We start from the raw sequence: 21540 nt of genomic DNA, 5'->3' as shown, positions 1-21540 counted from the left end.
CTAGCTCCCCTAGAGGCTAAGGGAAAATGCCAAGCATTTTACACAGTACTTTTGGACCAGACAGAAAAAAGTGATACTGAAAATTCCTGTGCAGGTTCTTCCTTGCAGTATTCCATCTTTTTTTTTTCTTTTTCTTTCTTTTTTTTTTTTTTCGTTCTATTGAAGAGGTTAGGAGACACCCTGTAAGTATAACAAGGTTTATTGAAACATAACCCACAACACTTTATTGTTTTCTGTCACTTGCTGAAACACCGCAAAAATGACTGAAAAAAACCACAGCACATTCTCAGACCCACAAAAGTCTGTGGGAATAGATCTATCTTCTGCTTTCTCATTTAAATATGGACTAGATTTCTGAGATCAGATTTGCATGCACAAATTGTTAACCAGTCACTCTTTTGGTCAGACTTTTTTTAGGTCACAATGAAAAGCAAACAAGATGGTCACAAAACGCACGCAATTTTATTCTGCTACAAAGTAAACAAATTTAATTTCTTCACTTTTGTCCTTTGACATCAGGCATTCTCTGTCAGCTGGCAGAAACACACCCACATGTATGCCATAGAAATCCAACATCTTACTATTGTTACAACTTGTATACAGTATACACCATCTATTATTTTCACAGAGGATGCAGTGAAGCAACAAGAAATTTTAAGACTGATTATGAAATGTTCAGTCTCTATAGCTTGAGGAAACTCCCCACCAGTTGCAAGTTGTTAACTTCGCTGAAAAAACAATGATGTGAGAATGTCCACCTGATTGAAAACTACCTGACACAAAGACGGAGAGAGACTAAGAGAGCTGGCGTTGTTCAGCCTGGAGAATAGAAGACTCCAGGGAAATGTTATTGTTAGTTGCCTTATGTTACAGTTAGTTGCCTTTCAGTAATTAAATGGGCATACAGAAAAGATGGAGAGAGACTATTTAGCAGGACCTGCAGTGACAGGACAAGGGGCAAGAGTTTTAAACTGAAAGAGGGTAGATTTAGATTGGATATAAGGAATAAATTCTTTGCTATGAGGATGTTGAGGCACTGGAACAAGTTGCCCAGGGAAGCTATGGATGTCCCATCCATGGAGGTGCTAAAGGCCAGGCTGGATGGGGCTTTGAGCAACTTGGTCTGGTGGGAGGTGTCCATTGCTGTGGCAGGCTGTTGGAACTGGGTGATCTTTAAGGTCCCTTCCAACCCAAAACATTCTACAACTGTTTGATTCTGTCTTCTTTTATACCTGTACAATAGGGAATGGAAGCCAGGGAATTGGAAGTTCCAGGGCAATATTTATAGTAAACAGAAGAAATTGTCTCTCTGTGAGTGGTGAGTCTCTTTGACAGCCTTCCACCACCCAGATGGCAATCAGCACTTTTCATTCTGCAAACCCAATATGTCTAGCATAGTTGACAAAATGAAATATTCATCCTCACTTCCAAAATGCCATCTTTAAAATAACAGGAGGAGCAGTTTCTCTCTGGTTTGCACTCCTCAGCTAGTGCAGAGCAAATATTTGGGAACTTACCTTATGTAAAGGGAATGCCCACAGAATACCTCAACTCTATCTCTCCCTTCACTGGCATTGTGCAGGGATGCAGTTCCTCCAAACTGTGGTGATCCTTGGGTAACAGAATATGTTATAAACTAACCTGGACATAAATTTGTAAATCAACGTTAGATATCAATAAATCAACCCAAAGGTTCGCATCAGCCCATTTTTGGCATTAAGCCATGAAATGTGTAGGTAATAACTTTGATGTTTACCACTATTTTTCATTCATGTTGTTCATGTTATTCTGTGGGAGATAAAATGACCATTTTTATTAACAGATGTACAGAAGTGACAATTTAAAGAGACTGTTTTTTCATTGTTATATTGTCACCATCTAATTATCCTCTCATCTCCATCGGTTTTCCTCAGTGTCATTGATTTAACTGGGTTTACTTCTAATTCACACCAGCGTAACAAAACAGATGAAACAGAAAATCAGATAACTATTTTGCAAGAATAATTCTCCTCCTTGTCAATGACCCTCCAAGTAGAGATAAGAGCACTATGTACATTTTACAAATGAACATTGAATGCCATCTGCTGGGGCATACAACACTCTGCAATATCAGGCTTATGTGCTCTTCAGACCTATAATAATAATAATAATAATAATAATAATAATAATAATAATAATAATAATAATAATAATAATAATAATAATAATGATACAAAACTGGTAAAGACTGGCTTCTCTTAAAACACATCTGGAAGGGAGGGCTGTGGGATGCAGCCCATCCTTCATATACTTGCACAGAGTACCCAGCGGGTCTAGTTTTAACTCTCTCCTTGGCATAGAAGAATTTCAGTCCACAATTCTCCCTTCCTTCTAAGCATTAGATCATGTTGTAATTATGTTAGTCTTGATAGAACCTTCATTCTCTGCTTTTGAAACCAGGCCATTTTTGAAACCAGCACAGGTGAAAGATGTGGCTAAGGGGTCATTTCAACAGCTCAGAACAAGGGCACTTACTGGGCAAGGACATACTATGGCCGTTTTGCATTTACTAGTCACGAGATTAAATGTGTAAACCAGGTTAAGGGTGAAACTAAGGACTCTCTTCTCAAGTGAACACACTGTCTCTTGTTCACCAGCCCCTTAGCCCTGTAACATGGTTTCTTGGCTAAACCATTAAACAGCATCTACGGGCAAACAGTCACCAGCTGGAACAGTTTACAGGCTGATAGATGGAGTGCTCTTATCTTGGGAATCATGGCTTTGAAGCTTCTCAAGCTGAAACCAGAGTCACATCTCCAGGGCAAGTGCTGTGCTATTATTACAGAAAAGACATCAGCACAACTCCTTTTCTCATTCAGTCTTGAAGGCAGGAGGCCACATTTGCTTGTACCACTAAAGGAACAAGATATGTTTCTATCCAGAAGAGGGATTTCCAGTCCTGTGTCCCAAAGCTCAACACTTAGAGTTCTGCCCTAGGCAAGCAAAACTCAGAAGAGAGGTAGGATATGGAGCACATCCTTCTCTGAGTGTTTTCTGTGGGTGCACTTATACAAGCTAGTGGTTGTGGATCCTATTGCTACATAGCTACTTCCTTGTGCATTGTATAGGTCAAAAAACTCTTGGGTGGATTTGCTTCTGCTCCTTTGTATCAGTCACTGATCTGTAAAATACTGTGCCACTGACAAATTTTTATTACTCTATGTAATCTACTAGTTATTATATCATCTTCTACAGAATTACATCTGCTGACATTTTTTCTCCATTTCATACAGAATATGAGAGAAGGAGCGTTCTCACTAATGCACATTGTTCTGTAAGTATCATGCTGATCTTCCTAGCATTTTATATTCCTTTCACCTCTACACGTGTGCTAATATTGTCCTGGTTACCACCACTGGTAACAGAACATGTAGTCCTCACTGTTAATGTAAAATAAAGCATGAGAAATTTTTAATTACATAGGATAACTTTAACTTTGTTTTAATGGGAGCTAGATAAGTGAAGTCCATATATGGTATGCATCTAAAATGCATCTTTTTTTTTGCGCACGCTTCGTTGGGTTAGAAACTGGCTGGATAGCCGGGCCCAAAGAGTCGTGGTGAATGGAGTCAAGTCCAGTTGGAGGTCAGTCACTAGAGGCGTCCCCCAGGGCTCGGTGCTGGGGCCGGTCCTCTTTAATATCTTCATCGATGATCTGGGTGAGGGCATCGAGTGCACCCTCAGTAAGTTTGCAGATGACACCAAGTGAGGTGCATGTGTCGATCTGCTTGAGGGTAGGAAAGCTCTGCAGGAGGATCTGGATAGGCTGCACCGATGGGCTGAGGTCAACTGCATGAAGTTCAACAAGGCCAAGTGCCGGGTCCTGCACCTGGGGCGCAATAACCCCAAGCAGAGCTACAGGCTGGGAGAGGAATGGTTGGAGAGCTGCCAGGCAGAGAAGGACCTGGGAGTGATGGTGGATAGTCGGCTGAATATGAGCCAGCAGTGTGCTCAGGTGGCCAAGAAGGCCAACGGCATCCTGGCTTGTATCAGGAACAGTGTGGCCAGCAGGGCTAGGGAGGTGATCGTCCCCCTGTACTCAGCTCTGGTGAGGCCGCACCTCGAGTACTGTGTTCAGTTTTGGGCCCCCGCTACAAGAAGGACATTGAGGTGCTTGAGCGGGTGCAGAGAAGGGCGACGAAGCTGGTGAGAGGCCTGGAGAACAAGTCCTATGAGGAGCGGCTGAGGGAGCTGGGCTTGTTCAGCCTGGAGAAGAGGAGGCTCAGGGGCGACCTTATCGCTCTCTATAGGTACCTCAAGGGAGGCTGCAGCGAGGTGGGGGTTGGTCTGTTCTCCCACATGCCTGGTGACAGGACGAGGGGGAATGGGCTTAAGTTGAGCCAGGGGAGTTTTAGGTTAGATGTTAGGAAGAACTTCTTTACTGAAAGGGTTGTGAGGCATTGGAACAGGCTGCCCAGGGAAGTGGTGGAGTCACCATCCCTGGAAGTCTTCAAAAGATGTTTAGATGTAGAGCTTAGGGATATGGTTTAGTGGGGACTGTTAGTGTTAGGTCAGAGGTTGGACTCGATGGTCTTGAGGTCTCTTCCAACCTAGAAATTCTGTGATTCTGTGATTCTGTGATTTATTATAAGATCATGCAAAATTAACAGGAGTCAAGCTGAGCAAGTATGTAAATCATAAACCTTGAGCTGTAATACAAAACCAATGCAAATAAAATCTGGAAAGATAACAGTGTACATTTTAATATCTTCCAATTTGTATCTGAAAGATGATTTTGAGTTTCAGCTGTTAAGTGATGCATAAAAGACTGCAAATACCCTACAAGTTACAGAAAGATTAAAAGAAAGCAGAGGTCCATTGCATAATGAAGAAGTTAAACAAATAAAGGATGACAGAAGAAGGCTGCTGTAATCGATACTGTGGCTGCTTCAGGTTTCGTAGAAAGCTTAATTACATTCACACACTATATGGATTTAATAAAAACTAGAAGGCAGTAATGGTGAAAAGCAGAACTGGGAAAGAGCTGCTGGGAGAATATTTATTTATGCTAAAGCACTTAAGGAAGTATTCAAAGTAATTTTTGAGATATTAATTTATTATCTTTGGGAACTCTTCAAGGAGTCATAGGTTCCTAAAGCAGCGGAGAACAAAAGTAACATCAATTTTTTACAAGTAAGGAAGCAGATTGAGGGCTCATTGGATACCTGGAGAGACTATTACACAAAGTCAGTTTGAAAGCATCTTTTGGAAATATTAAATATGTTTAGTTAAAAAGAAAAAGCTGTTAGTGTGAACATGAAGAACCACTCATTGAACCAAAATAATTTCCTTTTTGGCAGAAATATGAGCATGCTGGGGAGAAAGAAAACAGTAGATGTGATATATCTTGATTTTTGTTAGTATTCTTATGTTTGTATTCTTATGACCTGCTTATGAGACTGTCTCATAAGCAAACTATGGAAACGTGTCCTAGGTTAATATGTTTAAAGTGTTTGCACAATTGATTGAAAAATATCCACCCTCAGTCTAGTTCACAGTGGACCTGCTGCTAAATTGGAAAGAGTTATCCAGAAGAATACCCTGCAAATGCAGGTATCCTGCAGGGGCATGTCTAGGGTGTGGTGATATTCTTTTGTGCAATATGTACAGTTATAAAAAGGCATACCTCACCCTGAAATGTACTGTCAAAAGCACTATATTCTAGGATGTCCACTTGGTGTTTTCATAAAGCTGTGTACAACCTGGAGAGAGTTTCTAGGAAAGTAGCACTGGGGATATGAGGTTCAAGATCCTTTTGGGGATATAAGGTTCAAAATCCTTTGAGTTGTCTGAGCTCAGAAAAGCTTTAAATAATTGTTCTTGTTTAGTCTAGGAATGAAAAGATAGACTAAAAGGAAATATAATTACAGACATTAAATGTAATGAAGGTTGAAATACAGTGGATAGTAATCAATTTTTTTGTGTGTGTGTATATGTCCTTGGAGTGTGAAACAAATTGGTTTAATTTGTAGCACTCAAGAGAAAAAGCATTAACTGAAAGGATAGTTAACTAGTGGAAGAAGACACCTCAGGAAGCTATCAATTCCCTGTTACAAGCAAATTCAAGAACACATTAAAACAAACATCAGAGAAGATCCAAGTATGCTGTGAGTGCGTGGATATACCTATACTGTCTCCAGCAGCAAAACATTATTAACTGAGCTGCTGAGTGCCCTCAGCTGAGTTGATACGGCAATAATCTCAGCTATGTGCTGCCTGTGCATTTCTCCTCCAGAAGGAAGCCAGAAGTGATGTCCCAGCATGTAAACAGTGAGTAAGACGTGTGGGGCAGGACTCCAGAAAGAAATCTTGAGCAAACTGATCCAAGCGTATAGACACATCCAGAGACATCTTGAGTCAATTGGACTGCTAATTTGCTAGCATGAAATCCCCCAAACAGTATATGCTTTTATTTTAAAGCATGAAAATTGTGATGAGCTAGTTGATATATTCTTGCAAGTAACATATGTAAACAGTCAGTACAATACAAATACCGCATGGATAATATTATAATGAAAGGCATAGTTTCAAATGTCTGCAATGATCATAAAATTAAACACTCTCAATGCATTTTCAAGAATGCTGACAGGCCAGATTCGAATTGAAATTTAAGCTGCCTCCCAACAGGATATTTTATGAATCAAAATAAAAAATGTTGAGCCTTAAAACTCTTGCTCAATTACTTTTCAACCCTTCAATTTCCATCAGAAAATGTTCTGTGTACCAAAATATCTTGTTCTGGCCATTACCTATTTCCAAATCTGAAATTAATCTTGAACTTAAACTTATTTGCATTACCTATGCATCTCTACCTCTTTTATCCAGGACAAAAATTTCACAGGGGAGGATCAGGCTGACTTCAAATCATGCTCTGAGCTATACGGGAAGGAAGAAGATGATTATGAGACAATAAATTCTTCCACTCTGGAACCCATCCATGCTTTGAGAATCCTTCCTCCCAAACCTCTACAGGAATCTGAATATGCAGGTATATTTTTTCTGTTTGCTGAAAGTAGGCCAAACCTATACATAAATAGTAACAGTACACATTTGTTTTTATTTCATTCTTGGTGTTTGTTTTATTGCTATAATTTAATTGAAAAATAAAGAACTAGTGAACAGGATCAAGAGAGGAGCTTTGTCTGCACCTTAACATTCAACAGTTACCCCATTTTTCCATTAGATTATATTAAATCAATACTTACATTCCATTTTTTTTTTTGGTTTTGTTTGTTTATTTGCTTGTTCCATTTTGGTATTGACTTCATGGAAGAAATTCTATAATCCCACCTGAAATCTGTAAAAACTGATTAGTCAAATCCACAACCTTTACAGAAAAGCCCACTGCTATTTAAGCCTACAAACCTTTAACATGGAAAGCATATTTAAAAAAAAAAAAAAAAAAAAGGTTCCTCCAGATAATAATTTGATAATTTGCAGATGAATTAATGCAGCACTCTTTTTAAAGATATTTTCTGCTGCTTTTAATATCAGAAATTAACAATTACTTTGAACACATTTCTCAGGCATTCTTAACTTTACAAGATGGCTGCATTAGTCAAGTTTTGGATTACTAAAGCAATCTGAAGTCAAATTTGATGCCCAAAACATGGCTAGAAGCCGTGGATTATGGAGATTCTAAACTATTTTCAAAACTAAAAAATACATAAATGGAGGAAATGCTAGATGAGGAAGAATGGAAAACAGATGCCGAAAATAATCTGAATTTTATATGTATATAAAAGGTTGCACCAGTTCATATCAAAGTCTGTGAAGATTTTTCCATTAGTTCTTGTATGAGTGAGTTTGATGTCTAAACAAATAAATGACTTTTTATGTGAGTAAATTTAGCAGATCACAATCAGTCTGAACATCCAAAAAGTCATTTGGACATTTTGTTTGGATAAGAGTTATCTCAGTTAGAAAAGATTTTAATTCAACAGCCGGTACCATCTGTGGTTTATGTAACTGTCCTGAAATATCAAAACAAAACTTTTAATTTTTATGGTTTTGGAGAAAACACATTAAACAAAATTTTACCTTTTACCTTTTACCTTTTACCTGCATGTTTTGCCCACTAACTATGATGTAGCAGTGACAGAACAGTGATGAAGGTATGAAAATGTATTCAGAAAGGCAAAAATCCATGCTACCATCCCATTTTGCCATCTTTCCTAGAAAAATAAAAATGCCCTTGAGGTACAAAGTTAATGACTTGAAAACATGCCAGTTAACAATCTGCGCATTTCCTTTAGAGGGCAACAGGTGCAGTATTTATTAGAAGCTAAAGTAAAAATTAAGACGTTCTCTGGAGACCAACCCCCTCCACCCCTCGCTAAAGCCAAACAACTCATTCAAAAAGGCTGTTGGCATCTCCAAGAACAAATGTTCCAGTGAAAAAGGGAATCACTGATATGTTCACAGCCTACATCAAACATCTGCCTTAACTGTGCATCAGCTTACAAAAACTTATTTTTTTTATTATTTTTTTTTACCACAGTGAGGTATGCCTCAATACCATTACTAAAATACTGTGGAAGTTCAGAAAAGACAAAATGAAAATGCTATAAAAATGGCATCACCTGACCTCGTAAACAAGTTCTAAACCTGTTCATATTGAGACACAGCATTACTGAATTACTAAGGCTTACTTTTTCTTCCTCTTATACAGACAAACGTTATCTGATGCCTTCAGGTATCACCTCTGAGATGAGCAGCCAGCACCCGTCTCAGTCACCTCAATATTTGGCTGTAAGTAAAGACCTTAAACTCTGTTCACAAATGTTACTTCCTTTTTTTCTATAACATCATTTAAAGCTACAGGCAGTCCAGTCAAAATCTTAGCCAAGTAACATTTGATTTTTTCCAAAGTCACAAAGGTTCCTGTTTCACTTTGCAACAATGCACTCTCAACTAATTATTGTTTGTTGATGCCTAAAGTCAAAACTGAATCTACAAAGTATTTGGGGCATCCCGGTGAAGAATAGACTTTTTTTTACTAGCTACGATTTCAAAGAACAATGCCTAAGATCACATCTTTACTTTGTTTTATTAACAGAAACGGACGTCTGCTCTAGAGGGGAGGAGCATGGTGGCTATTAGAGGTATAATTAAAAAATCTGTTTCTGCAATCAGAAGTAGAATATAGTGATTCCATATTTAGCTTTGTTACATAGGTACGCACTGAAGATGGTAGAAAAGACAGTTTTCAGAACAGCAGCTGCTTTCCAAATTAAACCTGCTGCAAAATTTGGAATGCTGTTTTGACAACCAAACATTTCAGTACTCATTTACCAAATAATATATATTTTATCCAATGAGCACCTTGTTTCTCAGTGGAAATATATTTATAAAAGCTATCTGACAATGTTCTCCTATTCAGAAAATGCCAAATCTATAGTATTACCTGGTATATATTTGTTTCTCCACTGCGTTTGTTCTATTTCTTGTGACAAATTTGTAGACAGACTGCAATCTTATTCTTCAAGAATTTAATAGGCCTCTGACTGAAATCCTTTAATTTACAATTTTACTCAATAATAAGTTTCTTTTAAAAAGTATATTTATAAATACTTTTCTATATACATTTCAATATGTTTGATATACTTTAGATATAGCAAAATATCATGAAATCAAGTACTGAAGAATTAAATATATTTCATCTTGAAAGGGAATTATGATTTTTCTCTTATCATTTCAAATCTTTGAACCATATTTGCTAAATATGGACAGAAAAAATGAAGTTACCAAAATATGATCACTTTCTATGTTTGATGTAAAGGCTGATTTTCAGAGAGTAAGTATTACATTTGACCAGTCAGAAAAATAATACAAAAAATTCCATAAAAAAAAGAATCTTTTTAAATTTTTCCTTTTGTTTCATACTTTAATTCAAATCATTGAGCCAAGTAATTCCTGCAGATGATGAGAAAGTAAGCAGTATAAGTTCACAAAGTGAAAGGTTAGACTGAATCTTGTGAGATTATATATCTCACATTATATTATATATATATCTTCTATAATAATATATAATATATAATAATAATAATAAAATTATATAATATATATTAATTTATATTATATGTGAAATACTGATATAGCTTGTACGAAAACTGAACTGAGAGAAATACTAAGCAAGACAGATTCAAAATCTAAAGAAATAAGTAGGAAAGGTCCTACTGACAGTTGGACAGTTTGATAAAGCCTCAAATTCCACAATAATTTACGAGTTGGCTATATGTGTTTGCCTGCCTTCCTGAGATGTGTGCTATTGGGAAATATGAAACAAGAACAATGCATGAAGGTAAATTAAACTGCAATTTGAAGGTGTAATTTAAATATATTTTTGAGCACTTCCTGAGCTAATAGTACTTGCAGAGTAATCTAATAGTTTTAGATGACAACTACTGTTCACATAAACTCGTGGCTTCGAGACTGGTGTGACCGGCAGAATTTCGGTTTCTTTGATCATGGGAAGGTCTACGCTACACCGGGCCTGATGGCACCGGATGGGATGCGCCTCTCTCGGAGAGGGGTAAGGATCTTAGGTCAGGAGTTGGCAGGGCTGATAGACAGGGCTTTAAACTAGAGTCGAAGGGGGAAGGGGCTAAAACCAGGCGCGCCGGTGAAGACCTAAGGGATGGTACGCTAGAATCAGAGGGGCTGTGTGCCAGTGGGGTCCTTTGGTCAGATCCACAAGGTGCTGAGTGTAAGGAGACGCACCTGAAGTGCTTTTACACAAACGCACGCAGTATGAGGAATAAAATAGATGAGCTAGAAGTCCTGGCCCAGTCCCGCAACTACGACATCATCGGCATAAGCGAAACCTGGTGGGATGAGTCCTGTGACTGGGGTGTTGCGATAGATGGTTACAGGCTCTTCAGGAGGGACAGGCAGGGTAGGCGAGGTGGTGGGGTGGTGATGTATGTGAAGCAGGGGCTGGACTGTGTGGAACTTCAGGTCGGCGATGGCAAAGTTGAGAGCCTCTGGGTAAGGATCAAGGGACGAACAAATAAAGGGGATGTCGTTGTGGGAGTCTATTACAGACCGCCTGGCCAGGATGATAGCACCGATAAATTATTCTTTACAGAACTAAGAGAGGCCTCGAGATTAACTCACCTTGTCCTTATGGGGGACTTCAACTTGCCAGACGTTAACTGGGAGTGCCACACGGCTGACATGAGCAAGTCCAGGAGGTTCATGAAGCACCTAGATGATAACTTCTTGGTACAGGTGCTAACGGAGCCAACTAGGAAAGGTGCCCTCCTAGACCTGTTGCTAGAAAACAGAGAGGGTCTGGTGGGAGATGTGGTGATTGGTGGCCGCCTCGGTCATAGCGACCATGAAGTGGTTGAGTTCAAAATTTATGGTGACAGAAGGAAAAGTGCCACCAAAACCTCATCCCTAGATATGGGGAAAGCGGACTTCAGGCTGCTCAGGGAACTAGTCAGTAAGGTCCCCTGGGAAACTGCTCTTGAAGGCCTCGATGTCCACCAGTGCTGGTCACTCTTTAAGCGATGCCTCCTAGAAGCACAAGATAAGGCAATTCCAAAATATCGCAAGTCAGGCAGGCGGGGCAGGAGGCCGGCATGGCTAACCAGGAATGTTCTAATGGAGATTAGGCGGAAACAGAGAGTGTTTCGCTACTGGAAGGAGGGCCAGGCGTCATGGAAAGAATACAGGGATGCTGTTCGTGTTTGTAGGGAGAAAGTTCGAGTGGCCAAAGCACAGCTAGAGTTGAAGCTGGCTGTGTCTGTGAGAGAAAATAAAAAGGGTTTTTTTAGATATGTAAATGGAAAAAGGAGAACTAAAGAATACATAGGGCCGCTCCTTGATAGGGAAGGTCTCCTCACAGACGATGACGTAGGCAAAGCAGAGACGCTTAACGCCTTCTTTGCCTCTGTCTTCAATGCCGATGATGGGCTTCGGGACCCAGGGTGCCCTGAGCTGCAGGACCGGGACGGTGGGGATGACAAACTCCCAACCGACCCTGAACGTGTGTGGGATTTGCTACTCCACCTGGATCCCTACAAGTCCATGGGTCCGGATGGGATTCATCCCCAGGTGCTGAAAGAGCTGGCGGATGTCATCGCGGAACCTCTCTCAATTATTTTTCAACGATCCTGGGAATTTGGAGAGGTCCCAGTAGACTGGAAGCTGGCAAATGTTGTGCCAATTTTCAAGAAGGGTCAGAAAGAAGACCCTAGCAATTACAGGCCTGTCAGTCTCACATCAGTGCCTGGTAAAATCATGGAGAAGTTGGTTCTCGGACTTATTGAGGTGCACCTGGGGGACAAAGCAGTCATTGGTCCCAGCCAGCATGGGTTTGTGAAGGGTAGGTCCTGCCTAACTAACCTGATTTCCTTTTATGATAAGATCACCCGTATGGTGGACCAAGGGAAACCAGCTGATGTGATTTTTTTGGACTTCAGCAAGGCTTTTGACACGGTTTCCCATAGGATCCTACTGGACAAAATGTCCACCATACAGCTAAATAAAAACATCATACGATGGGTGAGCAATTGGCTAATGGGCAGGGCCCAAAGGGTTATGGTAAATGGAGCTGCGTCAGGCTGGCGGGCGGTCACCAGTGGGGTCCCTCAAGGCTCCATTTTAGGGCCGGTACTTTTCAATATTTTTATAAACGATCTGGATGTAGGAATAGAGGGTATTTTGAGCAAGTTTGCTGATGACACCAAACTTGGAGGAGTTGTGGACTCAAATGAGGGCGTAAAGGCCTTGCAGAGGGATCTGGACAGGTTGGAGAGCTGGGCGATCACCAACCGCATGAAGTTCAATAAGAGCAAGTGCCGGGTCCTGCACCTGGGACGGGGAAACCCTGGCTGCATGTACAGACTGGGCGATGAGACGCTGGAGAGCAGCCTAGAAGAGAGGGATCTGGGGGTCGTGGTAGACAGCAAGTTGAATATGAGCCAGCAATGTGCCCTGGCAGCCAGGAGGGCCAATCGTGTCCTGGGGTGCATCAAGAACGGCATCGCTAGTAGGTCAAGGGAGGTGATTGTCCCGCTCTACTCTGCGCTGGTGCGGCCTCACCTCGAGTACTGTGTGCAGTTCTGGGCACCACAGTATAAAAAGGACATGAAACTGTTGGAGAGTGTCCAGAGGAGGGCTACGAAGATGGTGAAAGGCCTTGAGGGGAAGACGTACGAGGAACGGCTGAGGTCACTGGGCCTGTTCAGCCTGGAGAAGAGGAGGCTGAGGGGAGACCTCATCACAGTCTACAACTTCCTCGTAAGGGGGTGTTGAGAGGCAGGAGACCTTTTCTCCATTAACACTAGTGACAGGACCCGCGGGAACGGGGTTAAGCTGAGGCAGGGGAAATTTAGGCTGGACGTCAGGAGGGGGTTCTTCACAGAGAGGGTGGTTGCACACTGGAACAGGCTCCCCAGGGAAGTGGTCACTGCACCGAGCCTGTCTGAATTTAAGAAGAGATTGGACTGTGAAGTTAGGCACATGGTCTGAACTTTTGGGTAGACCTGTGCGGTGTCAAGAGTTGGACTTGATGATCCTTAAGGGTCCCTTCCAACTCAGGATATTCTATGATTCTATGATTCTATGATTCTATGATTCTACACTATTGAATTTGTCATTTATTCTAATACACAGTGCTATTAGTAGCTTTGCCACAAGATGGCATAAACAGCACAAAATAATTTTTTTCAACAGCTATTTTCTAGAATGGTTAAACATTTAAGGTGTCAGTATTTTAGTTCAGAGCAACTTTCTGTGGCTTACTTGAAGGGGAACTTAGGTTGTTTTGCATCACTTTTCACTTATGATGTCAGTATATAGAACTTCTGAAAATATCTTCAAAACTAAACTCTAATGCAAATAGAGTAAAATAATTTTTACTAGTAAGATGTTCTATGTGCGTTTAAATAATCAGTCAAATTGTGGTAAATTTGGAAACAACAGCAATGACAAAAAAATATATATTTTTCTTTCATTTTTAACATAACAGATCAAAAAAAAGTCCTACATAACTTGATAAGCACACATCTAAAGTCTCTGAACAGTGCTTAAATTTTTCTAATTACATGAAAAAAATCTCACTTTCAAATATTTCATTTTGAAATCCAGAGATAAAAGCAAACTTCACTGTTTATCAAGCATCATGAAGAGTTTTTAGTTTGCTTTATTTTATATTTTGAGTTGAGAAGCTGAGATAATAAAAAATACTTTTTGTTGTTGTTTGATTGGTTGTTTGGTTGGTTTGCTTAGCTTTGCTTTGTTGGTTTTTTTTTGTTTGTTTGTTTGTCTTTTCCCTGCTCTAGCTTCAGGTAATTTCTAGTTACGTCTGTTATGAAACAAACGTTTGTGAGTGATATTGAAAAGATTTACCTGTCTACTATACCAGAAGACTCTCAATATTTCCAGGATTGCCACAATTATAAAAGAACAAGTAGTCTACTCTTTAATTGGAGAGAAGCACAAATGGTTGAGAAGGAGTTTTAAATTGCATCTGAATCTATCTCCAAATCCATCCTTAAAAAATGGCTAAATAAAGTACAGATTAAACAAAACCCGCATGTGATGAGACAACAAAGAGTTCTGGAGGTAGAACAGGATGGCAGGTGGATGGGGGTGGACTGCCAATAATAACAATATTGGAATAAGCCTATTATTTTATTTGTGGGTTATATGGACAGCAGTCTATTAACAAATATTATTAATTTTCTTTAGGAGAAAGAGGGAAAATACATGGACCTCAGGTAAGCAGAATCATCAGCTAGATTTTTTACAGGGCATTTTGCCATTGAAAGTTTTTTAAAAGCACACTCCAATTTTGCTCGCACTAACTGAAGGATGAGAGAACTTGTGTCTGTAGTCCTACATTATCTCACTTATTTGTATTCATGGTTTGTATAGGCATCTTTTACCTCTCAGTGACTTTAAAGTGGCATATTAAAGTATGATTTTATGTGTTGTGGAGTACATAAAACTTTGACTGCTGACACAGACATGCCTGCTTAATGTAAGATAGTAATACTTATTTTAGTAAAACAAGGAAGAAATGCTTAAATGTATTTTTGTTTTCTCTCTTTCCTAACAGCCTTTCCCTCCTCCACGGTAAGATCACTTAAGAGATGGCTTTTGTACATTTCTCAAATGGGTGCTCAGGGCACTGAGTGCTGACGAGTGCTCACATCCAGCTGTAGCAGTTGTAATCACTCCCACAGAGACAGGCCAAGCTCTATTCCATGAATATGTATGACTACATTTTTCTATGATACGCCCACAAAAAAAAAAAAAAAATCTTTTTTGTTTTTTTTTTTTCCAATCTCATACAATAATAATTGCTATAGTTAACAGATACCTTCAAGAGGTAAACCAGAAATTCCAAGCTTATTCTTCACCATCTATATTGAATGCAATAAGAGCTGTAAATCGGTTTAAAATGTGATAAGAATTACAGATATTCAAATTATTTCTTAAGTAAACTGCAGCATATTCTGCAGCTGGGCTCTGTGCACAGCTGTACCCACCCAGAGATGTCAGCACTGAAGAGCTGTATTTGGCACATACTAGTGAAGTGTATGAAAGTACTGTTAAGTGGCATGGAACATAGTAGAGTAATGTCTTGCAAATGTAGAATATTATCCAAAATTACTTTTGCTATTGAATCCTGGACCTGAGCTAAACTCAGCACAAATACATTGAAAAAATCTTGGAAAATTCCTGTATTTTCCTTTTTTGAGCTTGCAGTTACAACAGACATAATTCTTATGCCTCCTTTATACCCTACAAGTTCTTCCAATTCTCCTTTGACTTCTTCAGGCCACTGAAGACACTGCCAAAGCAATATCAACCACTTCCTCCAGAGCCAAAGATAAGCAGCCAGGTCTCCCACACCAGGAAAACGCTCAGCCAAGCACATACCTTTCCAATATCAGCAAAGCTCACAAGGTACTGCTATGTTTCTTCATGCTGATTGCCTGAAAATTGAAACACTCTCCCTGACAAAATCACCAGACTTTACCTCCGTTGCACCTCTGCTTTTACTTAAGGAAAATAAATGTTGATTCTTTAGACAGCTGTGAATAATCAAGAGAAGTGGTATTTAGAGTAATCTGATACTAACATTTTTTTAAAGAAAAAAAAAAAATACCAAAATACCAGTAAAGTAAAGGGGCAGAAAAGTAGAAGTTGAAAAGGAGTCGAAAAGTAGACTAAAAGTCATGAACACTTAGTATAAGGTTTGTCCTACTTTTTTTTTTTTTTCCTGACATTTAGAGGTTTTGCAACCACTTCCAAGCAAAAATAATAGCACTTGCTTAGCACAGTTGGTGAACCAAGTAATAGCGAACCATGTGATGGGAATATACACTGACTGTGCCAGAGAAATACAAAAATATCTCCATAACCCAAGGATACTACATTCAGCAAAAGAAATCTGCAGCCAGAAGTCTTGCTCCAGCCCGAGACCAGTCCTTTATACCAGATCCCTGTAGCCCATCCACCGTCATACAACACACAGCAGAGCATGGATCTGCAGCACAAACCACTTGTGTCCAGCTCTATGGCAGACCATATGCATGTCAAGTTATGAGACTGTCTGCTTTTTTCATGCAACAAGCATGCTTAGCCACATGAGCATGAATGTATGCTGCTCACTGCCATGGAAACAGATGCACTCCTGCTGTGTGACCAAAACACACGTGTGTAAATGGGGAAGGTGGTGGGCAGGTGCTGGGAACAGGAGTGGTACGTACGTATCCTGGGGCCACAGGGTATAATGCTCAAATGCCTCTCTGCAAACCTATTGCAGCCAGATGTTTGGGCCCAAAGAAGATATGTCAGTTTTGTCCATCCTTCAACAAATAGTTTCAATTTCAGTTCGTCAAGTTGGAATTTTGCTTCATTTTGCAAAAGTCACCTCAGTCCAAATCCTATAGTATAAATACCACAGAGAAAGAAAAAAAAAGCAGCTTACAAACCCATTAAGTAATCTTCTACTCCAAGTATAGGAGTCAAAAGAGAAGCTCCCCAAGGAGCTGACTCTAAGTATGTTTTATTTTTTCCTGAATGGTGCTTAAATTCTTTTTCATGGATTAAGTTACAGAAACTTTCAGTTAAGACATTTTATTAATATGAAGTACCTTCATATTCAGATGTGTGACCTGACCTACGGCTGAGAAGTTCCAAATCCCGTGACTGATCCCTTCCCTTCATAGGACAGCATATAAAACTGAAAGTTGTGAGAACTATTTCAAGCTGTGTTTGCCAACAGTCATCAGTATGCAAAGTGCTAGAATTCAAAAGGTCTTATTACAAAGCCAAAGTCTGTAATATAAATACATGTAATTTCTTATTGTAGAAGTAAGGGGTGGCAGCAAAAAATCATAACCACAATGCTCTGTATTGCAGTTATAAATACTAAAATCTTTCTAATAATCTTTTTTTTTTTTTTTTTAACTGTCATAGTTTTTTGTTTGTTTGTTTGTTTTTTCAATCACAGGAGTAAGGGAAGTGGCCAATACTAAGACCATACATGATCTGGGAAGGAATTTCACAAATTTCCCACACAAGCATTTCACACAAAATATTTGTCATCCATCACCAATCCAATCACAGCTCTGCAGGGAGAAAACATATGCATGGACTGCAGTATGGAGTAGTGCAGCACTACACCATTATCTGCCAGATTGTAAGCAAAGCTGTCAAACTGCAGGCATGATTTAGGAGTGCACATCCTATTTTCCAACAAGATTTGGAAGACCTATAAAATTACACATCATTAATTATACACTCTATAAACATCTGCAGAAAATATGGGCATGTGCAAGATGCTGGAATGTATCTGAGAAGCTTTGGCAAGATTTAAATATGTGATAAATGTGTGGCCATACAAGTGGCGTGTCCACTTATAGAGGAGTCCTCCCTGAAAACACATCTTTATTACCTCTTTACTATGCACCCAGCATCCTACGTATGGGCTTTTCCTTGTCAAATAATGACCTCAGAGTCCAAGCCAATGAATTGCACCTGCTAACACAAAAGCATCTTTCCAAACCCAAAACAGCATGATGCCATTTCCCCTTGTCTTATCACTTGGTGCTTGGGGGAAGAGCCTGATCCCTACCTCACTATAGCCTCCTTTAAGTCAACTGTACAGTGTGATAAGGTCAGCCCTGAACCTCCTCTCCTCTAGGCTAAACAAACCCAGTTCCCTCAGTCGCTACTGTAAGACCTGTTTTCTAGATGTTTCACCAGCTTCAATGCCCATCTTTGGACATGCTCCAGCATGTTGATATCCCTTTTGTTTTATATTCATAAATAACTTATAAAATTTAGACCTCTATCTCTTTTGCTATGAAATGCAAGCTGCTGAAAAGTTTGTTCATCCAACAAAATATGCCAGATTTGATACATTGTCCCTTTTGAGGGGGAGAATACTGCCTGATGCTATTTCTCATTAGGGGAAGATGTTCCTGTTGACCAGGCATATCAGGAGAAGGCAGAAAAATACCTAAATACCAGCTTGAATCAGGACCAGTAAAAGCATTCTACACTTCTCTTTATCTGTTTGCATCTTAAGTTCCTGGTTTGCATTTCCTTTTGTGTACACTTTGCATTCTGCCACCATGAATGTTTCATTTTTGAAACTCTTCAGTCTTCAAGAAAATCTGTTTATAGCTGACTTCAAAGTTTCTAATAAGATTTTTAACATGAAAGTAAGAGCTGAGAAGAAAGCTCATAATCTTTCATATCACTTCTCCCTTCCCTTAGAATCAATCCTTACAAAGACTTTTTTCATTTACCATAATGAATTCTGCGGATACTGTTCTTCTTTTATGGAAGTCCATAACCTTTTCCTGCAAATAATTTATGTCAAAAAATAACCAGCCTCTGAATTTTTATTGCAGTAATAAAATGCCAAGGGCTGTTAATTTTCAGTGATGATGTAACCAAAGTATTTAAGTACTCAAAGTCATTTTTTATTTTATGATAATGATTTTTTTTCATATAATTCTTTCTTTTCCAGGCATATATCTCTTAGGGAACTCAATGAAGTAAGTAATCATCTTTGTATACATTATTACCACCAAAAGCATACACATTTCATGTCTGCATATCTTCGGAAGTACCATTATTTCAGTCACGACTTAGCCTGTTAGGTAGAAACACTATAATAACCATATTAGCTTTGGGTCATAAATATATCTATTTTTAATGTGTGTAGTACTTTCAAAATGGCTACTCTGTGAATGACAGCTAAGATCCTGAAGTTGTTTTCAGAAATAAAAACCCAAACAGTGCATAGCAACCTCCCCAGGTATCCAAATAAAAGAACATATCCTAAGTGCCAAATGCTGCAGACGTCTGAAAGATGTGCAGAAGGGAGGCACTCGTGCTCTGAAGGCCAGTGATGCTGAGCTCCTGTGTGCAACAGAGGCCATAAAGGCTCTCGCTCCTCACTCTCACCTCCAAGCTGAGCTCCCCTCCCAGTGCAGCCTGCAGACCCGCACCAGCTGCCTGTGGCCAGAGGGCAGAAACTGAGAGATGATGCCATGAACTCACCTGTAGGCATAAATACAACATAAAGCATTATCTTTTCTCAGAGACTGGTAAAGGCAAGTGATTTTTTTTTTCATATCCCAGTTTCTGTAAAAAAAAGTTTTTAGAAAGTTCCTTCACCACCTAATCTATCTATCAATGAAGTAAAGCAGAAAAAATGAGCTTAGCAAAAAAATAAAAAAGGGGGGGGGATACTTATGACAAACAGAAATTTCTTAGTGGTTTCCTGTAAGATGTATTAAGAGATACAGTCCTTAGAATAATGTAGAATGTTAAAGGCTGTGAAATTCAGAGATGATGGGTTATAATCTACATTATTTTGTGTTTTTTACTGTGTTCTATTTGTTACAGTAATAGATTTTTTAAATGTTTTTATCTCATTACAAGGGAACAAAGGAAAGAAAGTAATTTCTACACTAAGTTAAGTCCAGCCATTTCCTATCACAGAAGCTGTATCACAAACCCATAAACTAATCTAGCTCTAACTTCAAAATCCTTTGATTTTTTCTGATCCAAAGCTCTGAATGGGAGGCTATCCCAGAACCTCACCCTCATGATTGCTTTGAAAGATTTTTCAAAACATTCTTTGATTGCAATATTGTAATTAACAATTAAAGCCCCCCAAAAATGCACTACTGCCAAGAAAGATAGTATTTTAACACAAAAATCTTTGTCTTCTCCTAGATGATGACTCATTACCAAATATAAAAATAACCCCAAGAACAACAAATATCTTACATCTGTAACTAATATTTCTGGCACTGTACAGCTGCATGAAAGCTGCAGTTCCTAGTAAGTTCATAGTTTAGCTACATCTTAAGGAGAAATACTGTATATTTCATAACATGGATCACTTCCCATCTGTATAGATCCTAAGACATAGATAGCTTCAATGTGACTCAGAGGAGACAGGATATGCTCTCGTTAAGTTTTTGTACATCAAACTGCAGGTCAAAATGGTTGAGAGCAGAGCTGCCACTTGACAGGACCCAGATGAGCTGTAGGAAAGGGTCAGGAGGAGCTCACTCACCAGAGCACATCTGGAATGCTTCACAAGGAGCTGCTGGCAGGCAGGAGCAGGATGGACATAGGGTCACCAACACTATCAGGGTGTGCAGCCCTTGCCCTGTGAAATGAGGCTGACAGGCCTGGATTCCCTGAGGAAACCCCAGGGGAACCTCTTAGCAGCCTTCCAAAACCCAAAAGAAGGTTATCATGAAGAAGGCAGAGGCTGGCGCTTTACCGAGTACACAGCTGAAGTACAAGAGGCAATGATCACCAATTGAAACTAGGAAGATTTCAACCAGAAGTAAGGAAAACAAACAAACAAAAAAATTATGAGGGCAATTTCAAGAGTGTTGGAACAGGTTGCCTAGACGGGCTGTGAAATCTATCTTCTGTGGGTCTACCGGACTCAGCTGGACAAAGCTCTGAGCCCTGGCCTCATCAACTAGCTTAGTCTTTGAGCAGGGGCTTGGTCCAATAACCTGCCTAGGTCCTGTCCAATCTGAATAGCACTATGAATTTCTAAGTAATGCAAAAACATTAAAGGGGAGGTAAGTTTTAAGGAAGACTTAAAAAAAAAACACAATTTAGAAAGAGTAATTTTTTTTTCTTCTGTTTAATCTGTTTAATTCTGTTTAAACCAAACTTGGAGGAGTTGTGGACTCAAATGAGGGCGTAAAGGCCTTGCAGAGGGATCTGGACAGGTTGGAGAGCTGGGCGATCACCAACCGCATGAAGTTCAATAAGAGCAAGTGCCGGGTCCTGCACCTGGGACGGGGAAACCCTGGCTGCATGTACAGACTGGGCGATGAGACGCTGGAGAGCAGCCTAGAAGAGAGGGATCTGGGGGTCGTGGTAGACAGCAAGTTGAATATGAGCCAGCAATGTGCCCTGGCAGCCAGGAGGGCCAATCGTGTCCTGGGGTGCATCAAGAACGGCATCGCTAGTAGGTCAAGG

General features: G+C 39.7%; 1 protein-coding gene across 1 annotated transcript in view; it reads left to right on the top strand.

Moving 5' to 3' along the window:
• The window catches only part of CLNK (cytokine dependent hematopoietic cell linker), a 59432-nt gene that overhangs the window by 23042 nt on the left and 14850 nt on the right, over positions 1 to 21540 (top strand). The window contains exons 5-12 of the mRNA XM_084517519.1: positions 3273 to 3313; positions 6865 to 7027; positions 8711 to 8790; positions 9098 to 9143; positions 14743 to 14771; positions 15113 to 15129; positions 15838 to 15966; positions 19046 to 19073. Of these exons, the coding sequence (XP_084373645.1) occupies positions 3273 to 3313; positions 6865 to 7027; positions 8711 to 8790; positions 9098 to 9143; positions 14743 to 14771; positions 15113 to 15129; positions 15838 to 15966; positions 19046 to 19073 (533 nt within the window). The remainder of the gene's footprint in view (positions 1 to 3272; positions 3314 to 6864; positions 7028 to 8710; positions 8791 to 9097; positions 9144 to 14742; positions 14772 to 15112; positions 15130 to 15837; positions 15967 to 19045; positions 19074 to 21540) is intronic.

Source organism: Aythya ferina, assembly GCF_964211825.1.
Source record: "Aythya ferina genome assembly, chromosome: 4".
Taxonomy (NCBI): domain Eukaryota; kingdom Metazoa; phylum Chordata; class Aves; order Anseriformes; family Anatidae; genus Aythya; species Aythya ferina.
This window is presented reverse-complemented; position numbering and strand designations above follow the sequence as displayed.